Here is an 18,817-nt window from a genome sequence, read left to right as displayed (position 1 = left end):
GGCAGTCAGGTAGATGTCCAGTATGAGGAGTAATTGGGACTCTCAGTGAGTTCCCAATATCTGGCACATGGACTGAATGCAAGACCAAGGATCTGCTCAGCGCGCGGACCGATGGTGAGGCTGAAGCTGTCTGCGGGTGACACTCGGATTGGGGCTTTGGCAGTTGGGTGTGTGGCAGCAGCCGAAGGCCTGAGATCCCAGCAGTGAGCCCAATGCAGCAATGGAGGTTCCCCTGACATCTGCAGCGATGGTAAGGGCAGAGGAGATGGAACCAGCACAGGGAAAGCGTGTCAAAGCAAAGGAGATCGCGCCCTTGTCGATTTTCAGCATAGCTGAGCACTTAAGAAAGACTTCATACAAAGACTATTGTAATGTTTAACTTTTAACTTTGTTCCTTATTTATTTCTAATTGTTCTTCAGTTTTTGTATCTTGGTAATTGTAGCTAAGATGGCGCTGTGTGTGGTGACATTGAAAACTTTTCACTGTCCTCCTGTACGTTTGGACATGAGTACGTGGCAATAAAATCTAAATCTAAAAATCTAAATATAACAAACAAAAACTATCATCATTTCAATTTTCATCTCAGTGAAAGTGCCTGAGTTCCTTGGCATGGCTCTCGGGTACATTGTCCAAAGGCTCACGTGTAGATCACAGTGAGCAGCTCCACAGCTGTGCCGACTTTCAGGTCGATAGACAGCCTTACTCCGCTTCATTCCCCATTGATGGTTCGACTCTGCTGAAGGCTACATGTCTTTTGCTTCAAATCTTACATTTGGCTTGTTGTCAATATAGACATCTCAAGGCAGTTGTACTGTGGAGGTAAGTCAACAGATCCACTGCTAAAAGGTTCCGGTGATGGGACTCGAGAGAGGGTTTTCATGAAACAGGTTGCACAGTACTTCAGTTTTGTTTTGTACTGCTCATAAGACTCAATTTGTCAAATCCATTAGGGAACAATCTGTGCAACATTGCATGTTCAGCTCTGAACTGGCAGCTCGTGTGCAGTCATTGGAAAACAGGAAACTGCAAACTAGATGCTTGGAGACCCTGTTCTCTGTCTGGAATGGTGTCAGATTGAGCACCATCCACACTATATTTTCAGCTTCAACACAGCAACTAGAGGGGAGGGAGCAAAGGATACATTGAGCCCTGGGATCAGAGGTCTGGTTTCATATCTGCAGCTTCAGAACAACACCTGATTGAGGGAAAAAACATTCAAACAGCGATATCATGAGGAGGGACTGTGTTGTCTTCTTCATGCATTTGTTTTCGGTTGAAGATTTAACTATAAAACTGCAATCTTCCTGGACGTGCACAGGAAAACTATTCAGCTGCTGGGAACTGGCTCATTTGAAAACAAACCAGAGTAACATCACAGAAAATCTATAAGTTCATTAGTTGGTAAGAAACTACTGCTAAGTACTGTCTAAATTGCTATAAGTTAGAAAAGTGTATTATTAAACATCAGAAAAAAACGAAAGTCAGCATCAATATCATAAAGTAGTATAAGTGAGCCAAAGTAAGGTAAGGACAGGAGCATAAAGTTAATGCAAGGGAAATAAGTTTAAGATTCAGCCAAGTTATGGCAGCGGGTTTCAGTGCTGTGTTGCACGCCCTGCAGTATAAGGGAATTGGCAGGGTCTCTTGGCCATCTGCAGGAAATGCCCTTGGCTCAATCAGTTTGAGCACCAGGTTTTGAGCTTGAGCATCAGCTGGAGGGACAGTAGTGTATCCGCGAGGCTGAGAGTCATTGGATTGCATATTCTTAGATGTGGTCACCCACAGCTTGAGGAAGTTATCAGAGAGAGATGGATGACCATCAGTCAGAAGAAGGATCACAGGCAGTGGTCAGGAAAGCTCTCTCTCTCTCTCTCTCATAAGTGGACGTCCTGTATTGAAAAACAGAGATCCTCTGGGCTGTGTAGCCAAAGCCCAGCTGCACAAGGTGGGAACAGCCAGAGAGGAAACATTATAGTGGTAGTGGATTCAATAATGAGGGGTACAGACAGGCATTCCTGTGGCTACAGACATGAGCCCAGGATAGTGTGTTGCCTCCGTGCAGCCTGGGTCAAGGATGTCACTGAACAGCTGCAGTTCATTCTGAAGGTGGAGGGTGAACAGTTAGAGATCATGGTTCACAACAGGACCAACAACACAGGAAGAAAGAGGGTGAAGTCCTGTAATAAGAATTTAGGGACCAGATTAAAAGTATAGAAATAGGTGGATGGAGTGGATGCATGCGGAGCAGGGGGGAGGGCTTTTGATTCCTGGCTAACCTGGTTTGTTCCTGGGGTAAAGTGGAATCTGTACGGGTCTGACTGGTTGCACCTGAACTGGAACAGGATCAACATCCTGGTCAGGAGGTTTGCTAGAGTGTGTGGTGGGTGTTCAAATTAATTTGGCAAAGGAATGGGTTACGGAGTGGAGGTACTGAAGAAGCTGATGCACAGCCAGGTAAAGAAGAACCAAGTTAGTCTAGAAGGTAATGCAAATATAGTGAGGTTAAGGCCCAAAAGAAATACAGTCATCCTTAAGTTAGTGAATGAAGATCTCAGTTGCAGACAAGCACCTCTTGAATTGTTTGAGACATTCCTTCATTACTGCCAGTTTGAGCGTATTGAGACAACTCTAATCCTTCATACCATTTGGTGAGCAGTTGGAGGGAAGAACAGTGGTATCAAGGGGCTAGATCTTGACAATTAACTTTGACGGGATCAGTTTTTGATCTGGCTAACATCCAGGCTCATGCAGAGTAGCAGCGAGATCTCTGAAATAAATTGAAATAAAAAGCGATTATAAACCTGACAGACAAGTAAAAGAAAATTGACAGCTCAGAGAAAAAAATACTGTCAAGTAAAGTAGAATTTTAAAAGAATTTTTAGAAATTGGCTTTCTATTGTAAGTGAGCATTTAAAATAATTCAGAGGTGAGCATGTGCAGTTGGAATTTATCACTGGACAGTTGCGTCAGTAGACACTTGCTTTTTATTTTGCTGCTAAGATGGGAAACTGTAACTTGTGATTACGAAGTTAGAGAGTTATACTAGGTAAACCAGCAACTAAACAAACTAATATAAACAATTAAATAAAATAAATTATCAAATCAAATAAAGAAGGTTGGTTAGACATGGTAGGGTTGCAGTAGATTGTATTTATAAGTGGGCCTTTGTGATATTAATATCTAATTCTGCAAGTCAGTGCCTGTAGCTTGAGGAACTTAGGATTAGTGTTTTTGAGCTGGAGTCAAAGGTGCAGTGATTACAGGGGTCTAGGGAGTGAGAAGGTTAACAGGGCAATTTGTTCTAGAAAACAGTGCCGCATGGATAAGTAGAATCTTAGAGTTGGCTAATGATCAGGGACTGAAGGGTGGGACTGAGCTGGGCAGATAGGAGGATCCGGTAGAAGGAATCATCATCCCTGGCTTTGACCAACAGGGTGCAATTTACTTGTTCCTTGTATGATTGCAGGGTATAAGGGTACACTGACTACAGCACTGTGGTACAGGAAGATCTTCAAATGGGGCTAGTGAAAAGAAATTTGGTAGTGATAGAATAGTCAAGAGAATGAATGCTGTTTCTCTGTAGCCATTGTACTTGAATATGCAACGTATTTACACTAATTCAGATAAGTGAATAGCATAGATAGAAATAAATGTATTTGATCCAAGAGGCATTACATGGTCACAAAGTGACCAAGGTTAAGAATAAAGTATTCTAGAATATTGTGGGCGGCACGGTGGCACAGTGGTTAGCACTGCTGCCTCACAGTGCCAGAGACCTGGGTTCAATTCCTGCCTCAGGCGACTCTGTGTGGAGTTTGCACATACTCCCCATGTCTGTGTGGGTTTCCTCTGGGTGCTCTGGTTTCCTCCCACATTCTAAAATAAAATGTGCAGGTTAGGTGAATTGGCCATGCTAAATTGCCCATAGTATTAGGTATATTAGTCTGAGGGGAAATGGGTCTGGGTGGGTTGCGCTTCGGCTTGGGCCGAAGGGCCTGTTTCCACGCTGTAGGGAATCTAATCTAATGAATACTTAACTTTAAAGAGGGATAGGCAAAATGGGAAAGGAGGAAGGGATAGCCATGTTATTAAAGGGTGGGATAAAGGAAATTCCATAAGACAATAAAGTTTAACATTGATTTTGGAAACTATTTATGTTCAAAACAGGAGGATCACTGTAAAGTCAGTCAAATGCAGAGTGAAACAGACTGGGATTGGTGATGTGAGAGATAAAGAAAACAGATCAAACTGTAACGTTACAGGAAAGCCATGAATTCAACGGCTAATGAGTACTATGGTTTTGTTTTCCGTCCTTCAAAATTGGGAAATTTATCTAGGGAGTTGGGATATATTTCAAGAGCAGCTTTTTTGAAGAATAAGTATATCAGGGATGTGATGGAATACTCCCCACTTGCCTGAATGAATGTAGCTTTAACCAAAGTCAAGATGTTTAGCACCATCCATGACAAAGCAGCTTGTTTTAATGACACCACCTTCAATATTCACTCACTTCACCGCCAATGCAGTGGCAGCCATGAGTACCATCAAGCTCAACTCTTTATCTCTGCCCCAGTCCTCACCTTAACTAGCAATCCAGACTTGAGGCTTGTGTGTGCCATGTGTGTGATCTTTTTTTAAACATTCATTCATTCAGGAGTCAATTATCCGTCTCTAGTTGTCCTCAAGGTGGTGGTAGGGTGCTGTCTTCGTTCCAATCCCAAATGTCAAAATGTATACATTAGCCCTTTGAGAGAAAAAAACAAATGAATTAGCTCTCTCCCCTCAACCACAAAAACTGTGAAAAGATTGGACATCTCTAGTTAGATTAACTTTGCAACAGTGCGTGATCAAGGTAAGATTATATAGTTTGGCCCTATACTGGTTGGATCTTAGAAGAATAGACCATATTGAAAGAGAAGATTTGTAGGTGATTTGAACAGAACAGTTGTGGAGAAATTTGTTTCCCCTTGTGGGCTAATTTAGGACCAGAAAACATAATTTAAGAAGTCAACGAGTTAGGACAGAGAGGAAGATGAATTTCTTCTAACTGTAGCAAATTTGAAGAATTTTTACACCAGAGAGCTATCAAGGACAAGATAGTAGTATACTATACCTGTACTTAAACAATATCAGACAATAGTATGGAAAAAGGCTTACATGAATGCAAAGGATAATGGAGATCTTAAGGAGTGCAAGAAATATAAATAGTGGTACACTACAAATAGTGGTCATCATGGAGAGGGAGTACAAGTAAAATTATGAATCTTGAGACAGGGTTGGAGGGTCTGAGCTATAGGAAGAGGCTGAATAGTGTGGGGCTATTTTCCCTGGAGCATCGGATGTGACCTTACAGAAATTTATAAAATCCTGAGGGGTATGGAAAGGGTCTTTCTTTTCCCCAGGTTAGAGGAGTTAAAACTAGAGGGCATACATTTAAGGTGAAAGGAGAAAGATTTAAAAGGAACTCAAGGGACAACTTTTTCACATAGAAGTTGATGCGTGTATGGAATGAGCTGCCAGAAGTGGTTAAAGCTGGTACAATTACAACATTTAAAAGGCATCTGGATGAGTATATGAATAGGAAGGGTTTACAGGGATGCTGGCAAATGGGTCTAGATTTATTTAGAATATCTGGGTTGGACCGAAGAGTCTGTTTAAGTGTTGTACATCTCTTGGACTCCATGTCTATTATTTCTTCAGTTGTGAGCAAGTTAACCCATTTGAATAATGAGTTGACCAGAAAGCCAGCATGGTTTGTAAAGGGTCACAGTTAAATTCACGAAATAATACAGTACAGAAACCTTTGGTACATCAAGTTTGCACCAAAAATATACTACAATCTACATTAGTCCCACTTTGTTGCATTAGGCCTTGAATGTTATGACACTCATCCAAATACTTTTTAAAGATTTTGAGGCTTCCCTCCTCAACTACTGACTCACCCAATACACAAATTTGTTCACTCTAGTAGAAAATATTTCATTTTCTCATTCCATGGAAAACAACACACAATTTTGATTTTTTAAAAAATACACTGGGTGAAAAAAGCTTTCCTCAGTTCCTCTCTAAATCTCTTGCCTTTCACTTCAAAATCATGCCCCCTTGTGTTTGACCCTTCAACTGAGGGGAACAGCTGTTTTCTGGTCACCCTCATAATCTTGTACACCTCTATCAGATGTCCCCATCATCTATTCTGCTCCAAAAAAAACAGCCTGAGCGTATCCAGTCTCTCTTCATAGCTGAAACATTTCGTCCCAGACAACATCCTAGTGAATCTCCTCTGCAACTGCTTCATGCAATCACATCCTTCCAATAGTGGGATGACCAGAACACAGTATAATAGCTGCAGCCTAACCAAAGTTCTGTACAGCTCCAACATAACCTCACTGTCCTTACTGTCTCTGCCAAAACTGATAAATGTGTCCTATAAGACTTAGCTACCCTATTAACTTGCCCTGGCACCTTCAGCAATCTGTGGACAAGTACCTAAGATCTCTCTGCCTCCTAGTGTCTTCCTTCACCCCCACCCTAGATTATCTGAACGAAATGGGTGGGCACTATTTGTTCGGATAACTGATTATTCAGTTAAACGATTCAATGCCTCTCCTCTGGGGCCCAGAGTTTTCTGAAGTTTCCTTTTTCCTCACTGCCTGCCTTGCTCCCTCTGTCTCAGGGTTTGTTTCTGAGCAGGCACACACTTGTATGCAAGGGACCTGCTGCATTGCTGAAGCTCACCTCCCACCCCATCAGTTCAATGAGATTGACACAGCGAGCACTTGCTAAGTCCACTCCCCGTTCAGACTAGGCAGCAACACATCACATAAGAAACTCCCCCAAAAAGCTCCATGGCAGCCAGACTGGACACCAACAGTAAGACTGCTGCTGCCTTTTTCAGGGGGCTGGGGAAAAGTCTGCAAATAGTCCACATGCACACAGCCACACACAACTTTTTGTCAAGTTCGACCTTTGCCCGGTACAGGAAAATGTTGGAGCGATTATCTAGGGAAGGGGAGGTTCAGGGTACATACCTGTGTAGAACTCAAAGGAAAGTGTTGGGGGGGGGGGGCGGGAGTGCAAGAGAGAGAGGTCAGTCATTGGAGATGGTGCCTGGAATCTCATCAATGTCCAGGAGTGTTCTCGGCAGCATTTCAGTTAGCCGAGTTCATTTTTAATCATTGTAAACAAAAGGCACAATCAGTATTGGAAACGCCTCTGTGATGTGATGTTTCTATCGGGACCTTGAGAACTGCTTCAAAAGATCCAATATTTGGATAATAGAGGTTCCTCTGTAGACCATTTAATATGTCATGGCCCAACATCTACAACACCGTTCCAGCAAAACCTCAATAGAAAATCACAATGGAAATAACTAGAATAGGGCAGGCCAACAACAAAAAAAAAATCCACAATCGCTCAAAACTCACCCAAGTCTAACACAAAACATAGCACAGCCTGAATGAAAGTTGAAATAATATTTATGAAACAAAAAGCAAATTTAACACTACATTTAAAAAATGTAAGTAAGCTGCTCCCTATACAGTCTCTCACAGAAAGCTTGTGTCAGCAGCTGCCATCACGTAGGTGCAGAATGGCACAACGACCAGCACCAAAATCACATGTGTGGAACAGTACGGACACCAGCATGTGCAGAACGGCGTAGAGATTTGTGTGAACACTGGCGCATATGCAAAACGGCGTGGATATTTCAGTGTGAACACTGGCGCATATGCACAACGGCGTGGAGATTCCAGTGTGAACACTGGCGCATATGCAGACAGTGTGGAGATTCCAGTGTGAACACTGGCGCATATGCAGACAGTGTGGAGATTTCAGTGTGAACACTGGCGCATATGCAGAACGGCGTGGATATTTCAGTGTGAACACTGGCGCATATGCACAACGGCGTGGATATTTCAGTGTGAACACTGGCGCATATGCACAACGGCGTGGAGATTCCAGTGTGAACACTGGCGCATATGCAGAACGGCGTGGATATTTCAGTGTGAACACTGGCGCATATGCAGAACGGCGTGGATATTTCAGTGTGAACACTGGCGCATATGCAGACAGTGTGGAGATTTCAGTGTGAACACTGGCGCATATGCAGTACGGCGTGGATATTTCAGTGTGAACACTGGCGCATATGCAGACAGTGTGGAGATTTCAGTGTGGACACTGGCGCATATGCACAACGGCATGGAGATTTCAATGTGAACACTGGCGCATATGCACAACGGCGTGGAGATTTCAGTATGGACACTGACGCATATGCACAATGGCGTGGAGATTTAAGTGTGAACACTGGCGCATATGCAGAACGGCGTGGATATTTCAGTGTGAACACTGGCGCATATGCAGACAGTGTGGAGATTTCAGTGTGGACACTGGCGCATATGCACAACGGCGTGGAGATTTCAGTATGGACACTGACACATATGCACAATGGCGTGGAGATTTAAGTGTGAACACTGGCGAATATGCAGAACGAAGCATGTGAACCGATCCCCACTGGAATCGTGCTACTTGCCAGAGGTAAGCGTTCTGAAAAATACCATTCTCCAATTTTTAAGTGATGTTATAGCCAAATCAAACCGCTGAAATGCGCATTATCCCAGAACTACCTGTAATTGTGACTAAACAAGTCAGACAGCAGCTGTGAAGCAACAGCTGAAATCTTCAGGTCAGCAACTTTTTCAAACCTTCACCACCACACGCTATAAACAATAAGAATGACCAAAGTTCAAATAAGTTTAATCTTTTATTTCAAGTTCAAATAATAATACAAAAATGTTATAAAAAGTGTAAACAAGTTTCCATAGGAACACTTTAGAATGTGATTCCATCTCCTAGTCAACCATTTTGTTGCATACATAAACTAAACCACAACTTTAAAATTGAAGCACTCAGAACAATTTACTAGTTCCAAACAGCAGCCATTTAATATCACCCAAACATTCTACTTAAGAGTGTCAAATGGCCAGTGAAGTTCTATGCAACAATCTAGACATTGACTCTTCCTGAAGAGCATGAAGAACAAAGGAGTTCCATTCCACTTTCCCAGGCACAGGACGCCAGTAGAGTATTAGCAGCACGATCCTCTACTTGGGATGGAAAGTCACCTTCCTTGATTCGTTGCATTAGTTGCCTAGGAGAATAAATAAAATAGATTATACACCATGGCACTGCTTGGCAGTAGATGAAAGATGTTTTCAAATCTAAATTGCATGGAGACACTGAGATGACTAAGAGCAAACATTTAAGTCGGTGTTGAATCGATCAGGCTGCAAATTGATATTGCAGACATAATTGGTTTCCAGAAAATACTTCTAAACTAAATTCCAGACTTGTGGGGGAAAGCACCATTTTAAACTGCAATATCACTGCACTATTCCAACAGGGCATTTATAAGGTCTCACGTTTTCTTTACTTTATTAGTGTACACTAAAATAGGAAAACCAAGAATGAAAACAGAGTGCAGAGTAAATAATGAAATACTGTACCACATTGGCCTTGACATAACATAAAAAATCTGAGGTCTTTGAAATCCATTGAATGTTGAGGCAGCAGCGACAGTGTAAGCTCCCATGTTCTCAAACACCATCCAATCTCCAACCTGAAGCTCTGGCATACTGCAACGTTCCACAATACGATCAAGTCCATCACAGGTTGGGCCCCAAATACTGGTCATGTACAGATTCTCATCAGACTTCTGTTTCTAAAGAAACAATGCTAATTTAATGCACATTATTTGGACACTTACGTACAATTTAAGATGTTAAGAAAGGTCTTACCTTAAGTAGAACTGGTATTACATGAGCATGGTCATATAGTATGCAGTTGAATGAACCATAAACACCATCGTTCACATAGTACATGACGGTCCTGTCACATTCATCATCCTCATCTTTAAAAGATAGTCACATTGTAAATAAACTTTTAATTGAAAATGAACTTATTCCAATCAAGACAGAAGGCTAAATTTTAGTTTGAATTCAGTTGCAAACATAGGAAACGTTGCAAATCCAGGGATTACATCTAACACATTTTATTTTGATTTGAAGCAACAAGTCCATTATTTAGGGTGGAGCAGCAGATGTAGTCTACATAGACTTCAGTAAAGCTTTGACAAAGTCTCACATGAGACGCTGTTCAAGAAGCAAGAGCACATGAATTCCAGGGCTAATTTAGCAAATTGGATCTAAAATTGGCTTAGCGATAGTTGGCAGATGGCGTTGGTCATGGGTTATAATTATGTTTGTGTCCAGAAGCATACTATAGCTTTATAATGTATATTAATGCTTGGATAACTATAGGACATCTGGTTAGGAAGTTCACAGACGACTCAAACATTGGTGTTGTAAATATGGAAGAAAGCCTTTTACAGGGTACGCAGAAATGCATGAAGATGTTGCCTGAGCTGGAGCAATTCAGTCAACAGGAGATTTAGAAGGGATGTGAGCAATTTGTTTCCACACAGACAGTTGTGGGTACCTGGACTCCACTGTCAAAAAAGGTGGTAGAGGCAGGACAAGACAATACTTAAAACACCATTAGGCCACAGGCCAAATGTTAGAAAATGAAATTAGAAATAGATAGATGGTTGATGACTGACATGATTTGCTGAAGAGCCTCTTTCCACAATGTAAAAAACTTGACATTTACAAAAAAAAAAGCATAAAAATTAGTGAATTCTTAAGTTACTTGAATGATTAGATGAACACAAAAAGATATTGCAATAGAGATCTTCAAGAGGGAGTCCAGCAGGTGCTCTATTCCCTGCTAATTATTTGATTCCCTTGCCAATGTCTTTTATATTTGCCTTTTTAATTAAGTTGTATACTTTCAATTTCTCCAACATTCTAATATTTAATGTGCCCAAATGAATAGTCACTATAATCTCAGAGGACTTTCATGGTAACCTCAGTCAGTACAGAAAGTGGACCCACGCTAGTGGTGTCACTGACAAATAGCAAACATCAACACGATAAAGATTTCTGCGTCTTTCTGACATGTTTCAGAGGGTAATGAATTTTATATAATCTTCTTTGAACAGAATTTCTGGGTTTAACATGCAATAAATGGCTATATCACCATGGATATACCCACCAGAGTTGCTCTGTTCAGTGAGAACCACTTTCTTGGCAATAATGTTCACAGCAAGTGTGTAAGAAGATGCCACGTAGAACCGACCAGGCTCAGCAATGACTTGAACCCCAGAATCAATGGGAAAGTATTTGTCCAGTGCAGGATTGATAACAGCTGCAATCTAAAAATTTTGAGAGTTAATCAACTTTCATTTTCGGATAAGGTTCTCTTAAGGACCAATAGCAACACTTCTTACCTCTTCAAACTTAAGTTTAGTGTCTTCTGAACCAGGAAAGCCGCCACCAATATCAAGCAAGTACATGTTGTAGCCGTACTCAACCTATAATTCAGACAATATGGCAAGGAAGATAAAATGGGTAACATACAAATCCAAATGATGAAACTTTTGATGGCTTCAAACTCCACTAAGAATAGAGGTATCCTCAAGCACACAACTGTTAATGTGAAAACATTTTTAAAAAAACCTACCCCCAAATCAAAAACAAAACGAGCATCTGCAATAGCCTGGGCATATGTTTGAGCGTCTGTACATCCACTTCCCACATGAAAGCTTTCACAGGGGAGACAAAAATTAGTCCATAGTCAGTACCTAATAAAGCCAATAGAGTTCAACCAATGAGGTACAGGAGTGCTTTTAAAATGTTTAAATCTTTATAACACTAATGCATTTTTAAAAAACACTACTAATCTTATAACCTCTCAAACCTTCCAGTGTATCATCTTGTCTACAAGTAAATGCGTTCATCCATAACTGACACAAGTTGTCAAATAATGCTGTGTAAATATTGTGAACTGAGGATAACATTATGACTGCAGGACAAAGGCTGTGGGGAATGGAGAGATACATGACAGATGAAGGCTAACTCAGAAGTATGAAGTAATACATTTTGTTAGGAAAAATGAGGAAAGACAACATATAACAAAAATGATACAACTTTAAAGTGGGTACTGGAAAAGAGAAGCCAAGGAGCACATAAATCATTGAAGGTGGCATGGCAGATTGAGAAAGTGGTTAACAAGAAGTGTGTAAAATGCTGTGTTTTTAAAACGGAGATAGAGTATCAAGCCAAGGAAACTATGGTGAAATGCTAAAGCACTGACTTGGCCAAAGTTGGAGTCATGTCCAATTCTGGAAGGATGCAACAGCATTCTAGAATGCAGAGGTGAAAAGAGCTCCTGGGATGAGACACCCCTGTTGTATGGATAGGCTGGGGTTTTCTCCTTAAAAGGTATTGAAGATGATTGATGAAGGTGGTGAAAATAATCAAGGACCTGGACAGGGTAGAAGAGGAGAAACTGCCCACACTGGCAGAATGAGAGAACACCAAGGACGCAGATTTAAAAAAAAAATCATTTTGGATTTTAGAGTATAAAATGCAGCATGGTTAGTGTTGCTTAAAAACGTGGAGGAGACACATTTTTCAATCATGGCATACTAAGAGGATCATTCAAACAGAAAATAATTTGCAGAGCAATGCAGAAAGAAGAATCTAGGAATGAACAGGTTGCCTTTACAGAGAGCCAGCATAAAGTGGCTAGACAAAATAACCTCAGTGCATTGTAACTTTTTGATTGGTACATTGCATCAACATCAATATTTCAATTAATTACAATTGTTCAGAATTAGAATAACTCAAACATGTTCAAATGTCTCATTTACCATGGAATTGCTCAAATCCAAAGTAAAAGTCAAGATAATGTGAACAATCTACCTTACTCCAATAATGTCAATATCCAGCTCTTTGGCACGCTCAAGGAGGAGTCTACTAGTCTTAAGTGTTGCTCCAAACTTCACACTTAAGCGACAGATTGCCTTGGAATCATCAGCAGCAATGCGCAGAACTAGCCTAGGACAGAGGGAGAGGTGGATGCATTTTACGCCAGGATTTGACGTTAGTTCGATAAAGGCGTCAATGAAACATTATAAAAAGGAGAATCCCATATCCAGCTGAATCACCACAGGCAACCTAAAAACATGAAAACCTGCACAGGAAACAACATCCCAGAATTAAGACCTGCCAGACCAAAGCACTGACAGATGCGAGATCAACTCACATGGTTTGCTCAATCAAGAAATTCTGAAATAATCAGGTCAAAAAACTAACAGACATTCTACAGTATCAAGTTATAAGAAAGGCAGATATGCAATTGAAAAAGAGTGTTTTCATATCATTAACGAATTAACCCACGCCTGAAGGGCAAGCAAAACATTCAGCCAAGATTCTCCAGTATTTCACGTAAAAAACCTGATTTTGCCCATTCTACTAACTAAACTGAAATGTCCAGTCATAAAGAAAGGCACATACAGGACAAAATGTAATTTGCCATCCTGCATATTTCCAGTGGACAGAGCTTTTCAACTCGTAATTAGATCTCTTCTTTCCTTTGGAATCCCTGAAAATCCAAAGGACTATTGAACATTTGGGTTCACTCAACATCTCTGCATCCAAGATGTAAATGCAGTTTGAGAAAACTCTTTCATTAGCTTTAAATACTTCATTTTTTTTTCTTATTAGAATTGTTGAAAAACCATGCAAACAAAATTGCAGAACTGATTACATATATCCATCCTCCACTACACTTAAATTAGCAGTTCGCCAAGTTATCTACACCTTACAAAAACATCCTTATCCTACATTTCATTCTCACCATCTAAATTTTACCTACTAACTCTATCACTCCCTTAAATATCTTTGAAAGCATCATTTCAAAAACATATCAGAAATTAAAGATCTGTCATTTTTTTATTTCCTTAAAAATCCCAAAGCTATCCGCAAGTTCCAAAATTACTTCTGCATTTTTTGTACAAATTTGAAACTTTAGTATAAAAACCAGCAACTTACTTTGCACTTGGATGACCTCTTGCTACTTTCATCAGCTCCACTTCACTATCAAATGTCATCATCTGCACCCCATGTGTGGCTGCATATTTGATTTGAGACAATTGTTTACATGGGTTGGCATAGATTATTTTCTCAACTGGAACATCAAGGGACTGTACCATCTGAATTTCAGTCTGCAAAGAATGACTGCATTAAAATCATTACAATAGCACAGGCAAGCTTAAGCTAGAATGCAAAAGTCAGATTTTCACATACCTTGCTAGCACAATCAAATCCAGCACCCAAAGTAGCAAGAGTTTTAACCACAGCCTTGTCATCATTGCATTTGACAGCATAAAAAGGAGCCACACGAGGAAGAACCCTTTGCCAGCGCATGTGCTTTTTGACAACGTCACCCAAGTCAGCAACATAAAAAGCATCTTTGTCATCCTAAGAATACAATAGTACAAGGTCAAATTTCCATGCTAGAAATACTTCTAAATTAAATACGATCAATAGTGCAGAAAAATGCTGATAGAAAGTCCACAGAACAGCACAGTTTAAAATGGGGAAAGGAAATTAAGGTCAGTTTGCATCACTTCAAGGTTAGATAATCAAGTAACTGGCAATCGAGTGACAAATACTTACAGAATGAGACACTTCATTTATTTTGCTTTCCAAGATGTCCCTTGCACTAAATCCTTCCTCAAGGAAGGCAAAATCAAATTCATTATTGCTGAAGTCATTCATTCTGAAATTTATAGGATGATGCACGAAGCAGGAATCTGCAATATGCAACAAACTGGAAAAAAGCAGTTAAGTGACATGGGACAACAATCCATCTAATTCAACACACTGTTAAACGTTAAACATTTATACTTACACAGGCAAGTAAGAGATGGAATCTAGTTAAAAGCAGAACTCAGCTATCTGGCCAAGGTGGCTTTCCAACAGAGTTGAACCCTCTAAGATACAGCGCAAGGTCTGGGCTCTCTGCGTAGCCGTTATATACCTTTGTGACTTGTTCGTTCTGAAACAGAAGAAACCAGACAAATTTGCACAACAAACAGAATTAAAAGTGAAAACATGCTAGCCCCTTTGAACTAAGCAAGTTACACTGCACAAATGCAAGCTACTGCTCTGCTCAGCAAGGTTAGTGTCTTTGGAAGTGGGCACTTTCATTCTTCACATGTTCAGTAAGCCATGATGTCCATGGTATTGGACAGGGGTCGACCAAGTTAAAAATCTCACAAACGACCAGTTACAGTCCAACAGGTTTATTTTGAAGTACAAGCTTTTGGAGTGCTGCATCTTTGTCAGGTAGCCAGTGGGGCAAGATCACAGAATTTATAGCAAAAGATCATAGTGTCATACAACTGATGCAATATATTCAACAAACCTAGACTCCTGTTAAGTCTTCCATCTTTTCGAATCCACTGCAGGTTTTGATTCATTAAATATGCAAGTCCCAGAATTTCCTTCAAATCACATTTCTGAGATAACATTAAAGTTTTATAGAAAAGGTGACATCTCAGCTCAGATAATGCAGGGATGTTCCCTCCCAGTTGGGGGACACTTCGGCAGTCAAGGACATTTGGCCTCTGATCTCTGGGTGACCATCCTCCAGACTTTGGGATACGTAACAATGCCAAGTAGAAGCTGATAGCCAAATTTGGTACCCATGAGGATGGCCTCAACCAGGACCCTGGATTCATGTCACACTACAGGTCACCCTTCTATACTATACACTAACACAAGCACACACACTCTTACATACTGACACACACGCGCTCTCTCTCAAATATACACAAACACCCCCACACTCTCACCCACACAGGCATATACTCCATCCCCATCAGGCACACACACACTCACTCTCTCTGACACACACACTCTTTCTCTCCCTCACATGAATGTATACACACACACATCTATGGGGTGAATTTGCATTTGCAGAACTCTTAATTGCAGATACATTCTATTTCGTTCTAAAAGTACAGTCAATTACATGTGGCATTTTATAAATTCCTACTTTGGAAATAGAACCAGTCTGACTCAAGACTGGAATACATACAGACTCTAACCTTGCACCTTTAATGCACTGAGCTGTCACTTTTTTATAAAAGTTTACATTATCACAAGAATGTGACTTGAAAATGCTTTGGAATTATATATTAATGAATCAAAACCTGCAACCGATTCTAAAAGATGAAAGATTTAACAGCAATCTAAGTTTGTTCAATATATCGCATGAGTTGGATGACACCATGATCTTTTGCTATAAATTCTGTATCCTATGGTCCTGCTCCATGAGCTACCTGACAAAGGAGCAGCACTCTGAAAACTTGTATTTCCAAATGAACCTGTTGATTATAACCTGGTGTTGTATGATTTTTAACTCAGCTTAGTAAGATCAGAGACTCTTGTAGTGGGCACACTCTCACTCTACTCTGCCCTGCTCAGTAAGGTCAGTGACTCTGCAGAGATTCCTGATGAAGTGCTTATGTTCGAAACGTCAACTCTCCTGCTCCTTGGATGCTGCCTGATTGGCTGTGTTCTTCCAGCACCACACTCTGATATCAAGTATCTGCAGTCCTCACTTTCTCCCAGTGACTCTGCTCTGCTCAGCTCAGTAAGATCAATAACTCTGGCAGTGGACACAACCTGACACTGCTCTGTCTAGCTCATTAAAGATCAGTGAGTCCAACAGTGGGGAATGCCTCACTCTGCTCTATCAACTCAGTAAGGTCAGTGACTCTGGAGTGGGTTTAATTGGAAGCACTAGCTTTCGGAGCACTGCTCCTTCATCAGGTGGTTGTGGAATACACAATTGTAAGACAGAATTTATAACAAAAGTTTACAGTGTGATGTAACTGCAATTATACATTGTAAAATACCTTGATTGTTTGTAAGTCTCTCATCTGTTAGAAATGACCACGTTAGTTTCACTTCTTTCACATGTAAATCACAAAATTTTTATATATAAAAAGTTACATTCTCAGGTTAACTTTAACAATTGGTGTCAGCCCAGATAATGTGTTGAAGGTGTTAGCCCTGTGTGCTGTTGTCTGCTATAATGTTTAGACTAATTCTATACTAAAACACACACATACACATACAGGTTTGTGGAGTGAATTTGTATTTGCAGAGTTATATTGTACTTTGCTCAAAAACTGCATGAATCGATGTAAGACTCATTTTTTAGATTAGAATTGGCCTAAACATTATGGCACAGACAGCAGCACACAGGGGGCTAACACCTTCAACATATTATCTGAGCTGACACCAATTGTTAAAGTTAACCTGAGAATGTAAATTTTTTTAAAAATTGTGATTTACATATGAAGAAAGGGAAACTAACACGGTCATTCTAATAGATGAGAGACTTAACAAAAAAATCAAGGTATTTTTCAATGTATAATTTCAGTTACATCACACAGTAAACTTTTGCTATTAACTCTGTGCCTTACAATTATGTATTCCACAACCACCTGATTAAGGAGCGGTGCTCAGAAAGCTAGTGCTTCTAATTAAACTTGTTGGACTATAACCTGCTGTTGTGTGATGTTTAGCTCAGTAAGAGCAGCAACTCTGGCTCAGCTCGGTCCGGCCCAGCTCAGACTGGGCAGTGACTGGCTCTGCCCCCCAGCCAGGGCAGCGACTCCAGCTCTGCCTGGCCCAGCTCAGACTGGGCAGTGACTGGCTCTGCCCCCCAGCCAGGGCAGCGACTCCGGCTCTGCCTGGCCCAGCTCAGACTGGGCAGTGACTGGCTCTGCCCCCCAGCCAGGGCAGCGACTCCGGCTCTGCCTGGCCCAGCTCAGACTGGGCAGTGACTGGCTCTGCCCCCCAGCCAGGGCAGCGACTCCGGCTCTGCCTGGCCCAGCTCAGACTGGGCAGTGACTGGCTCTGCCCCCCAGCCAGGGCAGCGACTCCGGCTCTGCCTGGCCCAGCTCAGACTGGGCAGTGACTGGCTCTGCCCCCCAGCCAGGGCAGTGGGCACACTCTCGCCCCGCCCCCCCGACACGTCTACATTGACTGACGGTCCTGATGACCAATAGGAAGCGGGCGGGGGTGAAGGCCGCTCACCGGCAGAGAGCCGGCGGAGGATACTCCATCAGAGCGGCCCGGGAGGGGGCACAGAAACACCAGAGCTTCACCGTGATCACGAACATGGTGTTAATTTAAACACTTCAATACCACTCAGCCAATGGCCTGGGATCAGGTGGATTATCTTTATAATTTCACGCTGCATATTATGTCGTTTTTATTTTTTACAAAGAACGATATGAAATCCCTCTGAGCGAATTCGACTTTCTTTTAAACTTACAGATGTGGCCATTGTGATCTTCTGGGGGAAAACGGTGACTTTCCCGGCACCATCAACCCAAATTAACACGTGGCGTTTAGCTAAAGTCGCGTTATGACTTTTATATAAACACGCCAACGGCCTTACTCGTACAGGGAGCAGCGTGAGGGAAAACGGTTACCTTAAAAAACATTTACGAAGACTATGTCCATCGAAGAAATCCGTTCGGAAAATAAAAAGGAGCCCTCTACTCCTTCACGTCCCGCCGCTGACAGGATAAAGCCGGTCGGCCGCCGTCCCGCCGCCTTTTATAGAGCGAAGCCGGGTTGCCAGGCGACGTCTCCGGCCCAAACCGGCCCTGGTCGGTTTGCTCTTGTCTGTGATCAGTGGAGCGAGCTCCCCAGCCCCGCCCCATTGGCACACGTCACCATGATTGACGGCTCCTGGCCAGTCTGCAACTCACCCCCACCCACAACCAACCAGGGAACCGCACTGCCCAATGTTGGGGCCGGGCTGGTTGTTTCAAAAGGAAATAATACACCATCAGCATATTAAATCAAGATTGCTTGGAGACTACCTCTT

The 18,817-nt window shown here is 41.6% G+C and overlaps 1 protein-coding gene across 3 annotated transcripts; it reads right to left on the bottom strand.

The window, feature by feature from the left end:
- Nucleotides 1–8,746: 8,746 nt before the first annotated feature.
- odc1 (ornithine decarboxylase 1) lies at nucleotides 8,747–18,575 on the bottom strand. Of its 3 annotated transcripts, none has more exons than XM_043677914.2 (12): nucleotides 18,417–18,575; nucleotides 14,813–14,959; nucleotides 14,578–14,731; nucleotides 14,206–14,379; nucleotides 13,951–14,123; nucleotides 12,820–12,954; nucleotides 11,576–11,657; nucleotides 11,343–11,426; nucleotides 11,108–11,267; nucleotides 9,793–9,905; nucleotides 9,502–9,716; nucleotides 8,747–9,146 (listed from the first exon to the last, which is right to left on the bottom strand). In XM_043677914.2, exons 3-12 carry the CDS (start codon nucleotides 14,677–14,679, stop codon nucleotides 9,002–9,004), a joined length of 1,383 nt encoding a protein of 460 aa, XP_043533849.2. In that variant the 5' UTR covers nucleotides 14,680–14,731; nucleotides 14,813–14,959; nucleotides 18,417–18,575; the 3' UTR covers nucleotides 8,747–9,001. The 3 variants fall into 3 exon arrangements, with proteins under 3 accessions (XP_043533849.2, XP_043533858.2, XP_087833889.1); XM_043677923.2 differs by having other exon boundaries at nucleotides 9,502–9,710; XM_087977763.1 differs by lacking the exons at nucleotides 14,813–14,959; nucleotides 18,417–18,575 and having other exon boundaries at nucleotides 14,578–14,806.
- Between the last annotated feature and the right edge of the window lie 242 nt (nucleotides 18,576–18,817).

The sequence above is a fragment of the Chiloscyllium plagiosum genome, unplaced genomic scaffold, assembly GCF_037043375.1.
Source record: "Chiloscyllium plagiosum isolate Xiang-an unplaced genomic scaffold, Cpla_swu_hap1 HiC_scaffold_3, whole genome shotgun sequence".
NCBI lineage: Eukaryota > Metazoa > Chordata > Chondrichthyes > Orectolobiformes > Hemiscylliidae > Chiloscyllium > Chiloscyllium plagiosum.
This window is presented reverse-complemented; position numbering and strand designations above follow the sequence as displayed.